Source organism: Gracilinanus agilis, chromosome 2 (assembly GCF_016433145.1).
Source record: "Gracilinanus agilis isolate LMUSP501 chromosome 2, AgileGrace, whole genome shotgun sequence".
Classification (NCBI taxonomy): Eukaryota; Metazoa; Chordata; class Mammalia; order Didelphimorphia; family Didelphidae; genus Gracilinanus; species Gracilinanus agilis.
In genome coordinates this window covers 387,310,194-387,332,395 of record NC_058131.1, presented here as the reverse complement: position 1 = coordinate 387,332,395, position 22,202 = coordinate 387,310,194, and the positions used below count along the sequence as shown (strand labels likewise).

The 22,202-nt window shown below is 37.0% G+C and overlaps 1 protein-coding gene across 1 annotated transcript in view; it reads left to right on the top strand.

Annotated features, from left to right (window-relative positions):
• Window positions 1–22,202, top strand: part of GALNT10 (polypeptide N-acetylgalactosaminyltransferase 10) — a 171,665-nt gene that overhangs the window by 123,128 nt on the left and 26,335 nt on the right. Inside the window, exons 5-7 of the mRNA XM_044664481.1 lie at window positions 7,914–8,099; window positions 11,386–11,569; window positions 15,142–15,259. Of these exons, the coding sequence (XP_044520416.1) occupies window positions 7,914–8,099; window positions 11,386–11,569; window positions 15,142–15,259 (488 nt within the window). The remainder of the gene's footprint in view (window positions 1–7,913; window positions 8,100–11,385; window positions 11,570–15,141; window positions 15,260–22,202) is intronic.

Here is a 22,202-nt window from a genome sequence, read left to right as displayed (position 1 = left end):
ATTATACCCTCATGGACAAGTTCCACAAGTTATACATTCAAATGCATGTCATGGTCTGGACCTTTGCCATTCTTCATCCATTTGGTTTTTCCTTCATGGATGATTAAACCGAACTCCTTTGAGTAATTCTTGTTCTCCTTTAAGAGGCTCTACAGTATTGAGCACAGTTACTTCCAAAAGCAAATGTTGGATCTTTGGTGCCCATAGCATCTCCTGGGATTCTCTATTCCAGTCAGACTCAGCTCTATACATCCTCCAATGAAAGATGCAAATACCATTGGTAGGCATAGAAAATAAGTTTTGTTTTATATCTCCTATGTATTAATCATTAAAGAGTCATCAAATGAAATTACCTCTCATTATATCTTCCTGTATTATTTAGTATTATCTCATATTAATTTGACACACTTGGGCAGGGAGGAGCCATTAAGTCTGAATTTTGTTAGACTGAATAATACTCTTTATGTAGAATATGAAGGTTGGAAAAATGTTTTACATGTAAATATCTTTTGACTTTTCCAACAACAACCTTGAAAGGTAGGTAATGCAGTTTTCCTTATTCCTATTTTACATGTGAGTACATTGAGACATAGATCAAGTAACTTGTTCATGGTGACACAACTAATAAGTGTTAGAGAAGAGATTTGAGTCTAGATTTCTCCTCTGTTCAAGTCTGCTATTCTTTTCCCTCTATCTCACTGCCTCTCTCATACTCATTTTGTGGCCTTGGATAAATACTCTTCCCTCTCATGGCTTCAATTTCTTCATCTGTAAAATCTGTTTTTGCCTACCTCCCAGCTTAAGGATTAAATGTAGTCATAAATTTAAAAATGTTTTACAGTCAGTAAGTGTTATACAAGCAATGCTTTGAATGAGTACTGAATAACTGGTATTCTAGCATGTTGGTGGGATAACAAAACATTTCAATTTTATTTTTCTTTCTTTCACTGCATTTGTGTTTTCTAGCTAATATAGCATCAGCATCTAAAATTTTAAAGGCACCAATTCAAACGATTTACTGATACTTCTCCTTTTGAAATGGTTATTGATTCCAATTGATATAAGGAAGAACACTTTGAAATGTATTCTCTCTACATTCTGGGTTCTTTGAAGATAGGAATTTAACTTTTTTTCACAGTTTCCTACAATCTTAGATTTCTAACAAATGTCAAAGTGTTTGGCAAATGCGCCATTAAGAAATACATGCATTAGTACTGTACCTGTTTTACAGACTGAGACCCTAGGCATGTTTTAATGCCTTTTCTGAAGTTAGGCAATTTAAGACTTTGAGGCATTCCTCCCACTCACCTGTCCTTACTCATAGAGCCATAAATATATTTTGTTTCCCCTTAAAAAGCTTAGAACAGGGGCAGCTGGGTAGCTCAGTGGATTGAGAGCCAGGCCTAGAGATGGGAGGTCCTAGGTTCAAATCCGGCCTCAGACACTTCCCAGCTGTGTGACCCTGGGCAAGTCACTTGACCCCCATTGCCTACCCTTACCAATCTTCCACCTATAAAGTCAATACACAGAAGTTAAGGGTTTAAAATAAAAAAAAAAAAAAGCAAAAAAAAAAAAAAAAAGCTTAGAACAATGTTGGGCCTTACTAGGTACTCAATGAGTAGTTATTAAGTTGATTAAAATTTTGTTCCCTATTCATTTATAACAGACAGAAAGATCACAGAGTGACTCTATTCAACAAACTCTCTGAAAATTGGAATAAAACAAATAAGAAGTTAATGAGAAAACAAGAAATACTGAAAACAGATTCAAAAGACTGAAAAATAGAGTAATATGTATTGCATCTCTTCTCTTAAAAACTGAAAACAACTCTAGAAGAAAAAATCTAAAAACCATTGGATTACTTGAAATCCATGACTTTAACAAAAGAGTGTAGGTACTATATTCTAGGAAATCTTGAATGAAAATTGCCCAGATCTGTTAGAACCAGCAGGCAAAGTCAGAACATAAAAAATATACTGGTTACTTCCTGAAAGAAGTCTCCAAATAAAAACTCCCAGAAAGTGTAATAGCCAGAATCCAGAACTTCTAAGTCAAAGAAAGGAAGGAAAGAAAAATGTATTAAGCCACTAACCTACTATGTGTCAGGCACCATATTAAGTCCTTTACAAATATCTCATTTGATCCTTACAACAACCCCACTAGGTAGGTACTATTAAAATCCCCATTTTAAAGTTGAGAAAACTGAGGCAAATAGAGGTTAGGTAACTTGCCCAGCATCATACAGCTAGGAAGTATCTGCGGGCAAATTTGAACTTGGCTTCCTGGATCCAGGCCCTTTCCTTTATCCAGTGAGACACTCAGTGCAGAACTGCAAGCAGTTAGAAAGAAACAGTTAAAAGTACTAAGGAGCCATAGGCAGGTACATACAAGATTCAATAGTTACCGCTATACAGAAGAGGAGAGCTTGGAGGGTATTATTTCAAAAGGCAAAAGATACAGGCCCAAACCAAAAATAATTACCCTGAAAAGATGAATATAATCCTATGGGGGTTAAAATGAACCTTCAATGAAACTTCTAGGCGGTCCTGATTTACAAAACAACTTAATAGAAAATTTGAAATACACACGCAAGCCAAAAGAAACAATAAAAAGGTACATATGTGAGTAATCAGAAGAGTCTAGGTAAGGACTGAAGTAAGTGGGGCTGTTACTGACTTCACTAGATTAACTAAATTTAGTACAATTAATTAAAATACACTAAATGAGTGCCCAGTAACTATATCTTAAAGTAATTACCATTCACTAACTCAGCCCTTGAAGATGGGTAAGGTCTTGAGAAAGTGGGTAACACCAAGATAGAGGAATGGCAGTTATTCAGTTACTACCATGAGGCAGCCTCCAGCCAGCTGGGGAATTAAAATGAGACCTTATATAGCTCAACTAGGGTTCTTGTAGGTTAAGGAGAACAGACAGGAAGCAAAAACAATGGTTTATTAAGGTAAATAATTAGGGAGATAGGAACCAGGAATCCTTAACTAGGTTAACTATGGACAGGGATCAGAGACAAGGGAAACACTGAATCTAACACTATCAAGATCCAAGCAAGATGGGGTAATTAGAGTCTCACTCCTGGATCCTTATCCCTCCAGTGGTGGTCTCAGATGTCCCAAGGTCCCAGATGATAATCAGCCAGTAATTCTGTAAAATTCTATAAAAACAAAAATAAAAAAAACACACACACACACAGTAAATAATCAGCCAGGTAACAAACAGTGAGCTGGTACAGAAATGATGAAGATCCACCCTCCAAAACTGTAAATCCAAGCTCCAGCTTGCACTTGCCCACAGAGTAGATGGTATCCTGGTGATGCTTTTGGGAGTTCAAAAAACAGATTTCCTCCTCAGTTGCAGCCAGCTGTCCCAGAGCCCTGTGTTACACACACTGCTGTATTCTAAGGCTTCACAGAATGTTCAGCTCATGCCACCCTGCTTGGCAATCTTTCTGTCTACACTTAAATCTATCTATTTATCTTATTTTATAAGTTTGCCTACAACAGTTCTAAGCTAACATTGTAATTGGAAAGAGGAAACAAGTGTCCCTTTAGAATCTTAAAGTTATCAGGTGTCATGGAATGAGTTAAATCAGAAGAAGTAAAAGTGGTCTATGTTTTAATGAGAGAAGAAATGAGGAGGAGGAGGGGGAGGAAAAACAACACTAGGGAAGAAAATGGAAAAGGATGGAGAGACATACTACCTAACATAATTGGAGATGCAAGTACAAAACTATACAAACAAGAAGGAAGGAGTGAAGGACTTGAACTTCACTTTCATCTAAATTGAACAAAGGGCATTATAGGTTATGGACAAGAGTAGATTATGAATATGGAATTAAAAGGAAAGGAACAAAGGTAAGAAACTATGATTGAAGTTGAGATGAGGTGAAGAGAAAAGGGGCAAGGGTGGGGAGCAGAGGAGACTGCATCAGTCTTAAATTGCTGGTACCAAATACACTCCTTATTCTCAGTCTTCTTCATAATTAAAAAAGAGGGGAAAGTATAATATAACAGAAGAAAATACACAATGATCACAGTTAAATGAAAATGGGATGGCATAATAGATGAGAAGACAGAATCCAACAATGTGTTGTTTACAAGAAATGTACTAGAACCATAAAGATTTCCAGTGTCAAAATAAGGGATCAAAGCAAAATCTGTTTTGCTTTAGATGAACTCAGAAAATAAAGAGTAACACTCATTATTTCATACAAATAACAAAAATAGACTTCATTAAGAGAGAGAAACAAGTAAGCTGTACTTAATGGTTTTATAGACAATAAATGAATACAACTATTTAACATATTACCTAATGACCTGTCATCCAGATATTTAAGGAAATGCTAAACAAGCTACAGGAAGAAGACATTAAAACTTTAAGAGTTGGAGACCTTAGCATACTCCTTTCAGACCTAGACAAATCTAACAAACAAAAAGAAAAAAGTTAAAAGAGCTGAATAGAATTTTAGAAAAGATAGATGTGGTAAGTCTCTGGTGATTACTAAATGGGAGTATAAAGTAATAGTCATATATTTCATACTGAATGGCACCTTTTCAAAAATCAACTTTATATGAGGCCTTTAAAACTAAACAAACAATGCAGAAAAGCAGAAATATTAAACGCATTATTTATTGACCACAATGCAGTAAAAATTACATTCAGTATCATTAAAGAAAGGATTAAAAATTAATTATGAGCTAAATAATTCAATGCCTAGGAATTATTCAAAGAATAAAGCATAGAAACAGCAGAACATTTCATCAATAATTTTGACAACAATGAGACAATACACAGAATTTGGGAGATGCAACCAAAACCTTCTGAGAAAAAAATTTTTTCTCTCTTTTTCTCTAAACACTTTTCACTAATGAAAGAAAGAAAGGAGAGATCAACAAATTGGTCCTACAACTAAAATAAGCCCCATAAAGACAACATATTTTAAGTCTTAATAAAAAAAAAACCCAAGCAAAATAATTACCAAAATAATATAACTGGGCTAGGTTTTTTTCTAAATCAATGAAATAGATAAACCAGGGGCTGCCGGGTGGCTCAGTGGATCGAGAGCCAAGCCTAGAGATAAGAGGTCCTAGGTTCAAATCTGGCCTCAGACATTTCCTAGCTGTGTGACCCTGGGCAAATCAGTTAACACCCATTGCCTAGCCCTTAACACTTTTCTGCCTCGGAACCAATATACAGTATTGATTCTAAGACAGAAGGTAAGGGTTTGAATAGATAAACCATTAGATATTTGATTTTTATAAAAGAAAGAGGAAAACCAAATATCAAAAATGAAGAATTCACAACAAAGAAAGCAGAAATAAAGGAAATTATTAGAAACTATTTGCCCAACTATATTCCAATAAAAAGCAATAACAAATCAAATGAATGAATATTTACAAAAATATAAAATGCCCAGGTCAACAAAACATGAAATAGAGAAATAAATAACCCAGTCTCAGAGTGGTGGGGTATGGGTATCCATAAATGACCAGATGCATTTACAAATGAATTCTAGCCAAAACTTAAAGAATAATCAATTATCATAGTACATAAACTGAAGGGAAAAAAAGGGAAAAGAAGGCCCACCAAATTTTTTCTAACATTTGTGACCAGGTTGAATTTCTATCAGGAATGCAAAATTAGTTCAATATTAGGAAAATTAATTGGGGGGAAAGGCAAACAAACATTTATTAAGTAGCTTCTATGTATCAGGCACTGGGCTAAGCATTTTATAAGTATTATCTCATTAGTTCCTTACTACATCCCTGTGAGGTAGGTACTATTATTATCCCCATTTTACATTTGAAAAAACTGAGGTGGACAAAGCTTAGATATCTTAATAGATTAAGTTCTCATTTGTAAAATGAATTGATTAGAAGTGATAATCTTAAAAGAATCTTTCCACCTGTAAACATTCTCTATTCTAGATTCCTTTCCAACTTAGAAGTTCTATTTTGTGATTGCAAATCCCTTCTCTCTCATTATATGACTATATAATAAAGCCTTCCTTATCAGAGGAGTTGATTCTGTTAGATTATCACATCTTTGATTTTATGGAAATGAGCCTTCTAATAAAGACTGAAAAAGAGAAGCCTAATTGCCTCCCATATAATTTATTCAGACTTCCATGACCCTCAGCAGGGATTAATTAATAGGTTTCAAGTTAACAGCAGCCATTTGTGTCAAGGGGAATTTAGTGATACCACTACCTTGAGGTAGTCTTCAAAAACTTGAACAAAGAAAGATCATATTTGAGGTTTGCATCATAGAAAAAGAGAATACCACTGTCATTTTAGTGGTCTGAAATGGTTGGTTGGTAATAAATGAGTCACAGTCAAAGATGATAGCTGTAGATTTCTTTTCTTTCTTTTAGTCTTGACTTTGATAGAGTTCCTGACCAGAAAATAGTGTATCTGTAATGTCATCATGCCTCTTATATATCTTGTCTGATCTCATAGAAAAACTCCATTGGAAAGATTTAGCAGCTGAATTAGGAGGAATTGATTTCTGATTCCAGCAGAAGCTGCCACAGGCTAAGGGAAGCTGTATTAATCTTTGTGAGCAAACAGTGAGAAGTTCCAAATTTACTGAACCCATTAACTAATCTCTGTGTATATGGTAATTGCTCCAGCTGCACAAGCTATGGAGGGAAAAAATGCTCAAGTGTTCTGGGTCTTACAGAAAGTTCTATTGAAATCCTTCAAAGCCCAGCTGCAATGCCACCTTCTCCATGAAGCCTCCTTTGATCTCAAGAAGTGACCTCTTCTTCCTCAGGTCTCACAGGGCATTTTACATTTCTGATCTGTTTTTTCGTATACCTATTTGTATTCATATCTTTTCTGTCCCACTAGGCTGTGAGTTCCCTGAGAGTCAGGCTGCTGTTCATCTTTCACTTTCACTCATTGCCAATCACAAGACATTGTATATATTGGACACCAAAAAAAATGTTCTTTGAAATATCGGATTTGGGAGGTTTTTAAATCAAAGGAGCTAGAAGAATGGGAACAAAATTTTTTATAAAGAACATTGGGAACCATGCCCCTAGAAAAGAGGCTTCCTTGCTTTGTAGAAAAGTTAGAGGAAGGGATTAACATTACATATCCTGTCTGATGTGATCAAGGTATAAGTTTAGCTGAACTGCTTTTTTTTCTCTTCTGTTTTTTATTCTTTGCCCTAATGTACAGCTCACTGAGTAGGGGAGGAGAGCCATATTAAGAAGTAAAAAAGATTATAAAAAACAAAAGTATCAATAAAATACTTTTTTGAAGTATGGGTTTTTTAAAAATATATACTAATTCTTAAAGAGTGAAAAAGGCTTAGGGCTTGAGCCCATGAATCAGAGGAAGCCAGTCATTACCAACCTCTACTTCAGAGGAAATCTAGCAAAATCAGGCTGTGCTGCCCAGAGCCAAGAGCTGGCTGTGATCATTTGTATGATTGATCAAATCAAAGAATTTTAGAGCTGGAAAAGACATATATATATATATATATATAACATTAGGCCCAGAAATCACACATCCATAAAATGTAATTTCAGAGGTAGCATAGATCCTGGAACATACAGTGTTAGAATTAAGGGAATATTAGAGCTCAGTACCCTCATTATAAAGAGGAAGAATTTGAGATTTGGCATGGTTAAATGACTTAGATCAAATAGTAGGCAAATTGCAAATCCAGGATTAGAGACCAAGTCTCCAGATGAAGTCTCCAATTCAGTGTGTCAGAATATCATGTATCATCATGTCCTGCTTCTTCGTTCCTTGCCTTAGAATATAGATTTGTTAATGGTCTCCAACTTCAGTCTCCAAAGGGAAATGATATAGAGAAGAGCCCTAGTATAAGGAGCCGTTCTTAATAGCACCCCCAACCTGTCTTTTTTTTTTTTAATCTATGCACAGAACACCTGAAGAAACCTTTGGAAGATTACATGGCCCAATTTCCAAGTGTGAGAATCCTCCGAACCAAGAAGAGGGAGGGACTCATAAGGACTCGGATGTTGGGGGCTTCCGTGGCCATTGGAGATGTCATTACATTTTTGGATTCTCACTGTGAAGCAAATGTCAACTGGCTTCCACCTTTACTAGGTAAAGAGCACAGTAATGTCCTGAATGATTGCTGGACAGTGAATATAGGCTCTCAGTCTCTGGCTGCTTTTGATTTGTCTCTATATGCACTGAATCAACAGAAACATTTATGGAACACAGTGTGTTCCCAGATCTGTGTTGGACACCATGGTAGAAAAATATAAAATGTGATCCTTTCCTTCAAACAATTTACCATCTTGTTGGGAATTGAAGATTAAGGGCCTGAAATTAAAGGGAAAAGGGAAGTACATAAGAAGGAAAGAAGGAAGGACGGGGAAAAGAGAAGAAAAGTTAAATTTTGGGGGCTGGGGTATACTTAGTATGAGTCATAATGAAATAACCTCATTTCCTTCTTTAAAGATTATCTAATAGTTCATGAAGATATCATAAACATAGTAGTCCTGGATTTAAGGAAGTTATTTGTGTGGTTAGGGGATTCATAATTGACTGAATAATCATATTCAAGTAGTGGTTAATAAATCATTGTGATCTAAAGGGAGGTCTCAAGTGGACTCTCTGCAGGCAAGGCTTGAATGGTAGGGAGCACAGGCTTGGAAAAGAGAGTCTCTGTTCTTTTCAACTTTTGTATCAATGATTTGGATGTAGGAAGAGATTTGGCCTCTTTAACAGATCTATGAGTGACAAAGAACTAAGAAGAGTGATTAATATGTTGGAAGACAAAATAAAGATCTAGAAAGATCAAAACAGTGAAATAATAATCCAGATGCCATTTTACAGGGATAGACTTAAGTGCTACCCATGGGCCCAGAAATCATAAGTTCAGGCTACAGGAAATATGGCACAGTAACTTTTTGGGGGTGGGGGGGAGCAGAATGAAGGTTTTAGAGACTATGAACTGAGCAGGAATAAGCAATATGATGTCAGGTTTAAGAAAACCAATAGTGGGATATTGTAGAGATGGTACTCACTTTGGCTAAGGGACTGGTTATCCCTTCAAACTCAAAGCTTCTATTATTCTGGGATCAGAAGTACCATAGGAGGAAATGAAAGAAAGGGATGGTAGAAGGCTGGTCTATGGTAGTGGCAAGGAGTATTGAAAACAAATGTGAAAACATTTTGTAGGAATATGTAGAGTGTCTTAATGATGAATATAGACCAGTGATTCCCAAAGTGGGTGCTACCGCCCCCTGGTGGGTGCTACAGCAATCCAGGGTATGGTGATGGCCACAGGTGCATTTATCTTTCCTATTAATTGCTAGTAAAATTTTTAAAAAATTAATTTCCAGGGGGCTAAGTAATATTTTTTCTGGAAAGAGGGTGGTAGGCCAAAAAAGTTTGGGAATCACTGATAGAGGAACAGGAAAAACCAGAAATCACACCAATGTTTTGCAACCTGTTTAACAGAGATAGGGAAGTTGGCAAGAGACCTAGTTTGGTTGAATAAGAATGATTTTAATTTGAAGTATTTTGAGTTTGAGGTGAAGATGGGCGTTAGGCTCTAGAACTTCCTCAAGGGATCAAGACCAGAGAGCTAGATTGAGGAGTCATCAGCATAGAAGTAATAGTTGAAGGCATGAAAGTAGATAAACCTAGTAGCCAGAGAGTATTGAGAGAAAAGAACAGAAGATTAAGAATTTGGCATTGTAGAAACTTCAATTTTTAGGAACCTAAGTGAAGAAGAACCCAATAAAGTACAATAGGGAATATAGATTTGCTGTCTAACACAAATCAAGAGAATATCTATCACCTACCTGTGAGCTTCTAACCCCAGATGGCCAGTGTCCTGGATGAAAGATAAAGCCCAGTATTTCTAGGAAATATTCTTCATTTAATTAAACCCAGAGAACATATACATCTGCCTCTCATTACAAAAAACACACATCATTAAATTGCATAATTTATAGTGTTTTGGAGGAGTATGGCATTTGTGGGGTCATTCAGTGACTCATAAAAAGAATTTAGTGATGTGACACAAAGCTGAGCTTCTAGTCTAAATAATCCTTAACCATGTTTCTGTGGAAGTATATGAGGGTAATTTTTATAATCAGCAAACACACATGGAAAAATAATTTCCTTTTTTTTTTCATAAGATGATATGTGCCATGAGTGTAGACATAAGGCTGTCTCTCCATTAGTACTAATGAATGATAGATGGGGTCATAACTTTCATCCTTAAAACCATAATGTCTTTCTGCACAATTCAGACCATCATCTTTTGAAACCAACAGTGTGTAGATTATTTGCAGGCCTGAATAGTCAATCATCCAATAGAAAACTACAATTAGGGGGCAGCTGGGTAGCTCAGTGGAGTGAGAGCCAGGCCTAGAGACAGGAGGTCCTAGGTTCAAACCCGGCCTCAGCCACTTCCCAGCTGTGTGACCCTGGGCAAGTCACTTGACCCCCATTGCCCACCCTTACCAATCTTCCACCTATGAGACAATACACCGAAGTACAAGGGTAAAAAAAAAAAAAAAAAAAAAAAAAAGAAAACTACAATTATTAGAAAAACATAGTGATCTCTTAAATTTCTGTCATTCTTTATGGCTTCCAAAGCCCTCTCACATACATTGGCTCATTTGTTCCTCACAACAACCCTATGAAACAAGTAATGCAAGTATTCTTGTCGGCATTTAACAGAGGAAAAAACTGAACAGTTCAGTGGCTTTCCTGAGGCTACACAGCTAGTGGGAGAACCAGAACTCAAAGCAAAAGGTTTTCCAACAGGTCCAGCTCTTTCCACTTCCTCACACTCTTTCCCATTGAAGGTTCTGCCCCAATGAACCAGAAGGAAAGATATCAGAGCATTGGTTTAGCTTTTCCAGTATTGCCCTTAACACAACAATCTAGACCCTCATGACAAATTATTCTGCACCTGATAATTCAATATGAGTTTTCTAGATTTTATTTATTTGACACCCTTTGATATATCATTTGGTTAGATCACTGTAGATATTTTCTCATTCAGCTAATTTGTGTTAGTAATCCCATTCTTACAGTTTATAAATACCTTCCTTAAAATAGTACTGTGAATTAGGGAATACTATTGTCATCATCATCATCATCATCATTATCCCTGTTTTACAGATGAGTAAACTGAGGCTCAGATAGGAGAAATGACCTGCCCATAGTCACATAGTTATAGCAAATACTTGAAAACTCTAACTATCCCAGCCAACCTTGTTAACAAAATTGAAGTATAGACAAACTTAGACTTTAGTTGAATGGCAATAAGGAAATTATTTTCAAGATACCTGTAGGTAGTTTAAATCTCCATTATAAAAGGGATCTAATTTTTTCTTTAATAAATGTTTCTTGGCCTCTTTAGACCGCATCGCATCGAACCGAAAGACCATCGTGTGCCCGATGATTGACGTGATTGATAACAATCACTTTGGGTATAAGACACAGGCTGGGGATGCCATGCGGGGAGCATTTGACTGGGAGATGTATTACAAGAGGATCCCCATCCCTCTGGAATTGCAGAAACCTGACCCTAGTGATCCATTTGAGTAAGTGCATGAAACTCAGCCTACTTACTAGAGTCTGACCAAAGTTCCTGCCATTTTGCCAGTAAATCTGAAGTCACAAAACCATAAATTTAGGTCCAGAACATTAGATGTCATCCTCAAGTTCAAGCTCTTCATCTTTCAAGTGAAGAAACTAAGACTCAAAGAGGTTAAATGATCTTTGTTCAGAATCTCACATCAAGTTAAGTGTCTGAGGAAGGCTTTAAACCTAGGCTTCCCTACTCCAAGTCCAATACCATTCCTATCTCATAAATCGTGTAACAAAGTGTGAATCCAAGTTCTTCAAGCAATACCTAAAAGAGTAGTTTACAGTCAGATGATTAGAATTGAAATTAACATGTTGGCTCAGCTAATCGCATAATTATACTGATATTTATGAGAAATGAAAAGTAGCTGCTTTTCAGAAACAAGTGGGAGGACCCCCAAACTAGCAAACAATATCTACTTCCTTCTCTAGTCCAACTGATCTCATCATTCATAAAAGGGACCCCAGAAGTCATCTCATCCTATTCCTTTCCCTTCTGTAATATCTCTAATAGAGTGGCTACTAGTCAACTTCTATTTGAATAGTTCTAGGGATGAGGAGTTCATGACCTCCCAAGACAGCCCATCCCATTGTTGGAAAAGTATAATTGTCAAAGAGTTCTTCCTTGTAGTAGCTGAAATTTGCTACCTGGAAACTTTCCATGACTGGTCCTTGATTAGACTTTTAAGGCCAATAAAAACAGTATAATTATTTTTCATTAATTTTTATGTGACAACGCTTCAAATAATTAAAAGTTGCCCATATCTTTTTTTCATGCAAAATATCCCTAGTTCATTTAATCAGTCATCTTTAGAAATTTCTGCTTCCCTTTTTCCTTCATTCTAAATAGGATACCATGCCATTTTTAGAGACTTCAATATTTTCCTAGTTTGGTTCTCCCAAAGTCTTTATCAAAGATGTCAAACACATGAACCACAACACTTCAACATACATCCTGAACCAGATTTAAATGTAATTGGGAAGTATTTAACATAATAAATAAAAATACAGTAAAACAAGGACATTAAATTTTAAATATAAATCCATATATGACCCACAAGAATCCATAAGTAGGGATTAGTGGCCTCCATTTCCACTTGAGTTTGACGACACTAATCTGCATCATAATCCACATATAAAAATGATAAAACTCAATTTCCTGGAATACTTACAGGATAAAGTATTCTGGTGACTTGAATTTTGGGGGGATTGAAAGTTAGTTTGAACCCTGGTTGTTGGGAATCTTTGTAAAATATCTGATCTATTTCCTATATTAATTACAAAATTAGAATGTGAAATAGGAATCTTTCAGAGACTTCGGCACCTAATGATAGTAACAATTCTAATTTCTGCACTACTTTATATTTTACAAAGCACTTTTTCCCAGAAACCTATGAGATAAATGGTGCAAGCACCACTACCCCCATTTCACCAAAGAAGAAACTTGAGGCTCAGAGAGGTAAGGTGACTGAACAATAGCCAACAGGTCTGGGTCTTCCAACACAAAGAGAGTTCTTGCTGTTCTACCCCTCATCATTCTGATCCTTAATTATGGCTATGTAACTATTCATAAAGTATATGAGAGTCAGTGGCATGTGTAATGATCCCAAGAAACATCTATAGAGTTCTGTCTATATAGAGACTATTAATAGATAGATATGTATCTATCTATATGTATATGTAGATAATAACTAATAATAATAGAAGTAGCTAACATTTATATAGAACTTACTATGTGCCAGGCACTGTGCTAAGCACTATATAGTGATCTTATTTGATCCTCCCAACAGCCTTGTTGAGATGCTGTTATTATCGCCATTTTATAGATGAAGAAACTGAAGCAGACAGAGTTTAAGTGATCTAACTAGGATCATATGGCTAGTAAGTGGCTGTCACTTTTGAATTCATGGCTTTCTGACTCCAAGCCTGCCACACACTATCCACTGCCACCTAGCTGTCCAATATATGTCTGCATAGCGAATAAAAATGTATCTACATAGATCTCTCTCAAAATAGACATTGATATATATGAAGTTAAACTTTAAACAGGAAAAAAAAAAGTTAACTAAAAATACTCACAAATTGAAAAGCTGTCAGAGCTGGAAAGTACCTGAGAGTTCTGTGTCCAATTTTGACTCCACATATTAGAAAGGGGGCCAGCTAGCTAACGCACATCAATAAAGAGGCAATCCAAATGGGCAGAGAACTGGAGACCATGCCATACAAGCATTGGCCTGGAGAAAAGAAGATATATAAAGGGAGATGGGACATCTACTTTCAGGGATTTGAAGGGCTGAAATATAGATTAGAAATTAGACATATTCTCCTTCATCTTAGAGAACAGATATAGAAGGTAATGGGTGAAAATCGAAAAGCATGAAATTGAAACTCGACATAAGGAAAAGATTACACTGTCCAAAAGTAGAATGGGCTGATGCAGAAGATAGCATGATTTCAATGGTAGTATTCTAAGATTAGGAATTTTCCCCAATTTGTTGGAAATGTTCTAGAAAGGATTCTTGATTGAGTATGAGGTGAATTGGCTGGCCTCTGAGGTCCTCTCCAATTTTGAGGTTTTGTAGTTTTGTGAGTTCATTGAGTCATAAGGTTATAGGACTTAGAGCTGGAAGGAAACAGGAAAGGTTTTTGGGCTCATTTTGCAGAGGAAAAAGTGGAGGCCCAGAGAGGGAAAGTAGTTTGCCTTGTACTCACAGTGTAGTTAATGGTAGAGACAGTACTAAAACCCACTTCTCCTGACTTAGCTGATAAAGGACAAAGGATATAATAGATATCCCCATAAATTAGAGAAAGGCCACAAAATAAGATATCCCTGCTTTATAGAGGGGACAAATGAAGCCCAAAATGGTTATGACTTGGCTGAAGACACAAAATAAATTAGAAATAAGACTGGAACTAGAAACAGATCGAACTCCTGGTCCAGCACTCTCTTTAGTATCCTTTACTACGTACTTTTGGGAGGGTCCAGTCTGTAGTGATCCCCTTTTGTTTGCTGTAAATATTAATGTTGTGTAAAGTCTTCGTAGTTGATTAGGTTTTAAAAAGACTTTTAGGGGGACGCATACTCCATGAGTGTAGATGGAATTGGAATTGCCACCAAACCATTTTGGTTAGGATAGCTAGGTGGCACAGTAGATAGAGCCCTGGGCCTGGAGTCAGAAAGATTTACCTTCCCAAGTTCAGATCTGGCTTCAAACACTAGCTGTGTGACCCTGGGCAAGTCACTTAACCTTGTTTGCCTCAGTTTCCTTATCTGTAAAATAAACTGGAGAAGGAAATGGCTAACTACTCCAGCTACCTTTACCAAGAAAACCCCACGTGGGGGTCACAAAAAGTTGGACATGACTGAACAACAACATTTTGTTTTGAGAATTTACCTTTTAAGTGGGTGGTTCAGAACAAGATGTGTCTACGGTGGTGGTGCTGGTGGTGGTGGTGGTGGTAATGATTCTCATGGGACTGTCTGTACATTTCAGTTATATGTCATATTGAGACCCATTTCCCCCAACAGGTCTCCTGTAATGGCTGGAGGACTATTTGCTGTGGATCGAAAGTGGTTCTGGGAGTTGGGAGGGTACGATCCTGGTCTGGAGATCTGGGGTGGAGAACAGTATGAAATCTCCTTTAAGGTGAGCAACTGTCTCTCAAAGTCCTTTTGTCCTTAGGACCAACCAGTGCAATTGCCCACTGGATATGTATCTGAGCTTACTCAGCCTTGGCATGTGTGAAAAATGCCAGAGTCCCTGCTGCCAATCAGCCCCAGGGCCCAGAGAAGATCCCTTATTTTGGTATTCAAAACCCCCCATTATCTGGCCCCAGCCTGCCTTTTAATTCAGTTCAGTTCAACAAGTATTGATTATGGGCAAGGCACTATGCTAAGTACAATCCAGTTTTATTTCTTGTTACTCTCTTTTGTGTATTCTACACATAATTAAGTTAGACTACTCTCCATCCCTTGAATCCATCCTGTACTTTTCATCTTCCACCCCTTTGTTCAAGATATTCCTTATATCCAGAATGCCTTCTTTTCTCTCCCATTTATTCCTCCCGTGTCCTTACCCCAGACAAAACTGTGACATTCTAACCATCCTTAGACATAGTCCAAAGTCTGCCTCCTTTGAGAGTTTTTGCCTATTCTCTCTCTCAGCCAAAATCCATTTTTTCTTTTTTTGATTTGATAAAACATGTGCATTCAGCCTAGCCAAATTTGTATTCTGCTGATTTGTGTCCGTTGTATCTTCCTAGCCTGATTATAATCTCCTTGAAAACAGACATCATTTCTTAGGTATTTTAGCATGTCTTCCAGAACCACACACAGGGCCTTCACCATAGTAAATGCTTAGTAAATATTGAAGGAAAGAGTAGATGAGGATGATGGACAAAAAGGAAGGGAAGTTGGTTGAATCAAGAAGAAAGAATATATGAAGTTTTTTGAGATTGATTCATAAGGAACACAGTTTGGTTCCTTTTTGCTCTCTTGAAAATATCTGCCATCCAAAGAATGCTGTCTAACTCCAAAGGAAGAACTATTGTAGTCGGAATGCAAATCAAAGCATACTATTTTTCACATTGGTTTATTTATGGTTTTATTTTGGGGTTTTGGTTTTATATGGGTATTCTCTTACAACAGTGACCAATATGGAAGTAGGTTTTGCATAATAATACATGTATAACCCAGATTGACTTGCTTATCATTTCTGGGAGGGGGGGGAAAGGAGGGAGGGAGACAATTTGGATCTTATAATTTCAGAAAACATACTGAAAATTGTTATTATATATAATTGGGAAAATATCTTTTTATAAAAGAATTTTTTATTTGAAAAATTTTATTTAATTAATTTAGAATCTTTTTCCATGGTTACATGATTCATGTTCTTTCCTTCCCCTACTCCCATCCTCCTCCCATAGCCAATGAGCAATTCCACTGGGTTTTACATGTCTCATTGATCAAGACCTATTTCCATATTATTGATATTTTCACTGGGGTGATTGCTTAGAGTCTACATCCCCAATCATATCCCCATCAACCCATGTGATCAAGCAGTTGCTTTTCTTCTGTGTTTCTGCTCCCACAGTTCTTTCTCTGGATGTGGATAGTGTTCTTTCTCATAAGTCCCTCAGAATTGTCCTGGGTCATTGCATTGCTGCTAGTACAGAAGTCCATTACATTCAATTGTGCCACAGTGTATCCCTCTCTGTGTATGATGTTCTCTTGGTTCTGTTCCTTTAACTATGCATCAATTCCTGGAGGTCATTCCAGTTCACATGGAATTCCTCCAGTTCATTGTTCCTTTGAGCATAATAGTATTCCATCACCAACATATACCACAATTTGTTCAGCCATTCCCCAATCGAAGGGCATCCCCTCATTTTCCAAATTTTTGCTACCACAAAAAGCGTGGTTGTAAATATTTTCATACAAGTCTTTTTCCTTGTTATCTTTAAAAAAAAATTTTTTTTTAATCTGTCATCACTTGATAGACAGCAAAATGGACAGGAATCTGTCTTTACATGAAGATAATAGTATGTTTTTAAAATGTCAGAACTGGAAGGGATCTTGAGGTGGTATAGGGAATAGCATGCTGGTGGGGGAGTCAAGAAGACCTAAGTTAAGATACTGCCTCAAACATTTACAAGCTCCCTAATCCTGAGCAAGTCCCTTAATTGATCTCAACTTCAGTTTCCTCCTCTATATATTGTCAATAATAATAGTACCAGTGTTGTTCTGAAAATTAAATGTGGTAACATTTGCAAAGCAAATTTTTTTTTACAAACCTTTAAAGCACAATATAAATACTGGTTATTATCATTGTTGTTATTCTCCTGATCCTGATTGCAAATTTTCTGAGAACTAGAACCAAACAAGCACTTACTGGCGTCTCTCAACACTTAGTGTTGTTCTGGTTACATCATATGGCTTTACAAATGGATCCATACAATATTAAAGTTGGAATTACTACCAGTAGTCCTGTGATCTGATTGGTGTGGGTAGGTACTCTTTTCATAGATGCTGGTAGCACTCACACAGAGCACCTCATCCTGGGAAATTTTGGCCTTTGTCTCCCATAAATCTACAAGTGCATCTTTTCAACAAATTTAACTATTCTCTACATTGTGGGCTCAGCATAAGGTTCTTCTAATATAAACTAATATAAACTCTTTTGTGGACACCAGTGCTAGCCAATTCAGCAGAAACTTAATAAGTGTAAGCTGGGCTATTGTGTGTTGAAGATACAGAAACAAAAAGCAAAGTCCCTGTGCTCAAGAAATTTACCTTCTCTTGAGGATAGAACTCGGGCTGTAGGTCGTCAGCTCTGTCTCTCACCACATCATAATAATAGAAATTACAAAGCCTTTTACTATTTGCTACATGTTTTGTCTACTGGATCTCACTTGATCCTAACAACAATCCTGAAAGGTAAAGACTGCAGGTGCATTTTTTATACATGGGAAAACTGAGGATAAGAGAGATTAAGGAATAAGCAATCAGTAAAACTTGTCAACTGATTCATTTGTTGGTTAATTGATTAGCTTCTCCAGGGTCACACAACCAGCTTTCCCCCAACTTCACATTCAGCATCTTTTCATGCTCTTACCATCTTGCCTACAGGCTGCCTCTACCTAACTGTTGAAGGGCTTCATAATACAAAAAAGGTTAAGAAACTTTGTTGAAGGGGGCAGCTGGGTAGCTCAGTGGATTGAGAGTCAGGCCTAGAGACAGGAGGTCCTAGGTTCAAATTCAGCCTCAGACACTTCCCAGCTGTGTGACCCTGGGCAAGTCACTTGACCCCCATTGCCCACCCTTACCACTCTTCCACCAAGGAACCAATACACAGAAGTTAAGGGTTTAGAAAAAAAATTAAAAAAAAAAAAAAAGAAACTTTGTTGAAGAGGATCTTGTCAAGTTCTTCATTGAATTGTTCTGTTGCTTCATCCTTTGCAATAGATATGAGTGCATAAACTAAAATTCCCTTCATGATAATCCTCTTGCCTATATTTTTGAATGCCACAAGGGAAAACGATTAAACATCCCATGAAGTGATGTCCTATTGCCCTCAGATACAGGATGACATTGGCTCCAATAATTTCTTTATTTAGCTCTCCAAGGATAACTTGTGAGCCATCCTTGTTGTATTTAGCTGAAACTCCCAGTTATATTTATAGTGACATCATTGATGTCAATGATATGCTGGTTCATTGGATAGATGAATTCAATTTATAAGTCTTCCTTACAAAATGAATGCAATTCATTTTTTAAAGTAATATATCAACTAAGTCAAAGCAGCTAAGTGGCACAGTAAATAGAGTGCCAGACCTGAAGTAAGGAAGACTCATCTTTCCGAGTTCAAATCTGGCCTCAGACACTTACTAGTTATGTGACCTTGGGCAAGTCACTTAACCTTGTTGGCCCCAGTTCCTCATCTATAAAATGAGCTGGAGACAAAAATGGCAAACCACTCTAGAATCTCTGCCAAGAAAACTCCAAATGGGATCACAGAGAATAAGACATAACTGAAATGACTCAACAACAAATCAACTAGGTCACTGGAAGAAGAGCCCACACTTAGAGTCCTAGTAATTAACTTATTATGTGTACAAGTCTAAAATTGCTTTGTGCCTTCTTTTCCACTATTCCACCCCCTTCACTTTGAAATTGTATAAAAATGGTGATACACAGGACTGAGAGCCATTTTGCACTTTAATCTGTTGTAAGAGCCACCACAGCCAAAGCATTCATCCTTTAGGGATCAGCATGCTAGTGATGAACATCTCTGTACTTAGCTGTGCTAGTACTTGGACAACAGATTCAGTCTCTCTCCAGAGCCTTTCTTAGAAAGTTCCTACTCAGCTAGAACCTGCCAAAACTTGTGCTCCACTGGTGTGAACAAGGGTTACCTCCTTGGCATGATGAGACACTGGAAGGATTTCAGGATCTTAAACTGTAAAGCATAGAAGGTAGAAACTAGATAGGTTGCAGAACAGAAAATATATCATGTTCAAGCTGGAGGAGAACTTAGAAAATAGAATCAAATGCCAGAAGGCAATTTATCCAATGTCACATAACTTGTTAACAGTAGAGTAGAAGCCAATATACAAATGCAGGGTGGCATATCTCATACACAACCACTGCTTTTGTTCTTTAAACTTGTGGTGCATTCAGAATTTGTATGGAGACACTGCCCTAGAATTGTGATGAAATTTGTATTAGTCTGTAATTGTTATATTCTCCTGGATTTTGAAATCACTTCCCACAATCATTGTTTAAACACTGCTGATCAATCAGTTGAGGATTAACTGATTTCTATTCAAAATAGTGTGGTAAAACTGGATGTAGTTCCACCAGTGCCCTTCAAGTCTTCCTATATTATAAATAAATTGAAAAAGATTTCTTCACCAACAGAGTTTTCAAACCCTGAATGATTTAACTCTGGCTTTTTTTAAAGAGATTTCTCTCATTTTATTCATCAAGCAATTCTAGAGAAGCAAGTGGTATTTTTCTCCACATTGTATTTATTTACAAAAGACTCATTTACAAAAGCTTATTTTGTCTCTGTCCAATGATTTGAAGGAGAAGCAAGCTTCTGTTTCCATTTGATCCATTTATCTCTTTGAGCTTTAATGGAGAAATGAAATGATATCATGTCCCTTCCTAAACTTTCATGGGATACTTTTCTGCTTTCTCTTTTTCTCTTATCCCTCCCTTTTGGAATTGCCCATTTCTGGTGCCTTATGACAACACACTAACATGTTATTTGTCTTTTCTACTGTCTTACCAGACCCCTGCCTGGTCTGTGGGGAATAAGACAATTCCATTCATCTCTCTACTACTCCAAACAAATCCTGTGTGTTCTGTTTCAGGCCTGAATTTCAGGCCTGAAATTCAACTAATTTATGGTGAGCAAAACTCATCCTGATTAATGTCTGCTTTAATATCCTTTCTTTTGGGGGAGCAAAAATGAAGGTTCCTCCTGAAAGGCCCATTGTATTTTCAGAAATTAAGATGGGCTCACATGCAGCAGAGAGTGAAAAATTTGGTCATTAAATTTCTAGAAGACAAGGGCAGTCTTAATGAGAGAGACTTCGAGATTAAGTTGATAAGATGGTGAATTTTCAAGAGAGCTTTCAGCCCTCTTTAGAAGAACTACCCTAGTGGCCATCAAAGAGCCCTCCTAGATTGGGAACAGCTAAGGAGTGCAAAGACGACTTTGTTCTAACTGTTGGTGTCTTTGCTTTGCTATTTAAACAAATATATTTGCTCTTCTAGAGCATCAAACACCAATAATACCTTTTACTTAACAGTAGTTGAAAGAATATTTAACTAGGAATCAAAAGTCCTAAGTTCCAGACCCGGCCCTTTTTCTCACTAGCTTTGAAAACTAGTGTGCTTTTTAAAGTTTTTGCTTCTTCATCTATAAAATGAAGGCAATAATGCCCTACCTCACAAGGTTACCGTGAGAATAGAAGAAGATGAGAACAGTATGTTTACACAACTCTTTATTGTTTATAAAATATTTTATCTTTACATCATAAAAGATATGGAGGAAATATGTGCTTCAGGAATCAACTGGACTAAATAATTCACATGTCTCTGGCACCTTATGGTTTATAGTAACTCACAATAATAGATAATAACTAAAGGTAATAATGTCAGTATTATTGTGTCCACTTTACAGATTAAGAAATTGAAACTGGGAGAGGTTCAGTACCTTAAGTAGGAGCACCCAGTAAGCATAAGAACCCAAGACTCTGACTTCAAATCCAGTGCTTATTCCTCCATATTAGGATGACTCCAGAAGTTCCTGACAACTCTCGATCAGTTACCTTCCTGTGGGACTCAGTTAGCTTTTCTGTGCTACCCAGACACAGATATTGCCTCCTAACTGACCAACTATCTTGCAAATGAATTCCATTGAAACTTCTTTCTCTCCTCTCACTGAAGTAGGGTCTTACATACAGTATTCTGCTCCTTCAGAGACTCTTGACAGATGGCCTGAGAATCCTTAATGTTTTATAGATCTACAGAGAAGAGCCTCCAAAAGCTCCAGTTTCACTTTTGTGAGTTTGATTCCTCTTCAGACAAGTCATATTGTACAGTTCCTTGCTTACAAAGCTATAGAATTCCAGCAGACTCAGAGCCACTAAGCTAATTAACAAGTGTATAATCATGAGGCATTATGACAGTTCCGGGTTCACAGAGAAGAATAGAAATGTTGCCCATCAATCACCCTAATGATATGGAAAGAGCACTGAAATGGGAACTAGAAGACCCAAATCTTTGTCCCAGTGCTGCCATTGATTCACTGTTGTATTAGGCAAGTTGATTAGCCGAGAATCTTAAAATATCAGAGTGAACAGAATATTAGAACATAGTAGAGATGCTGTTAGAGCTGGAAAACAAGAGATTATGAGAAGAAAACTAATAACATAAAGCATAGAGATAATCCAACTGTGCATATGTTTGTTTGTTTGTTTTTAAATCCTTACCTTCCATCTTGGAGTCAATACTGTGTATTGGCTCCAAGGCTAGGCAATGGGGGTCAAGTGACTTGCCCAGGGTCACACAGCTGGGAA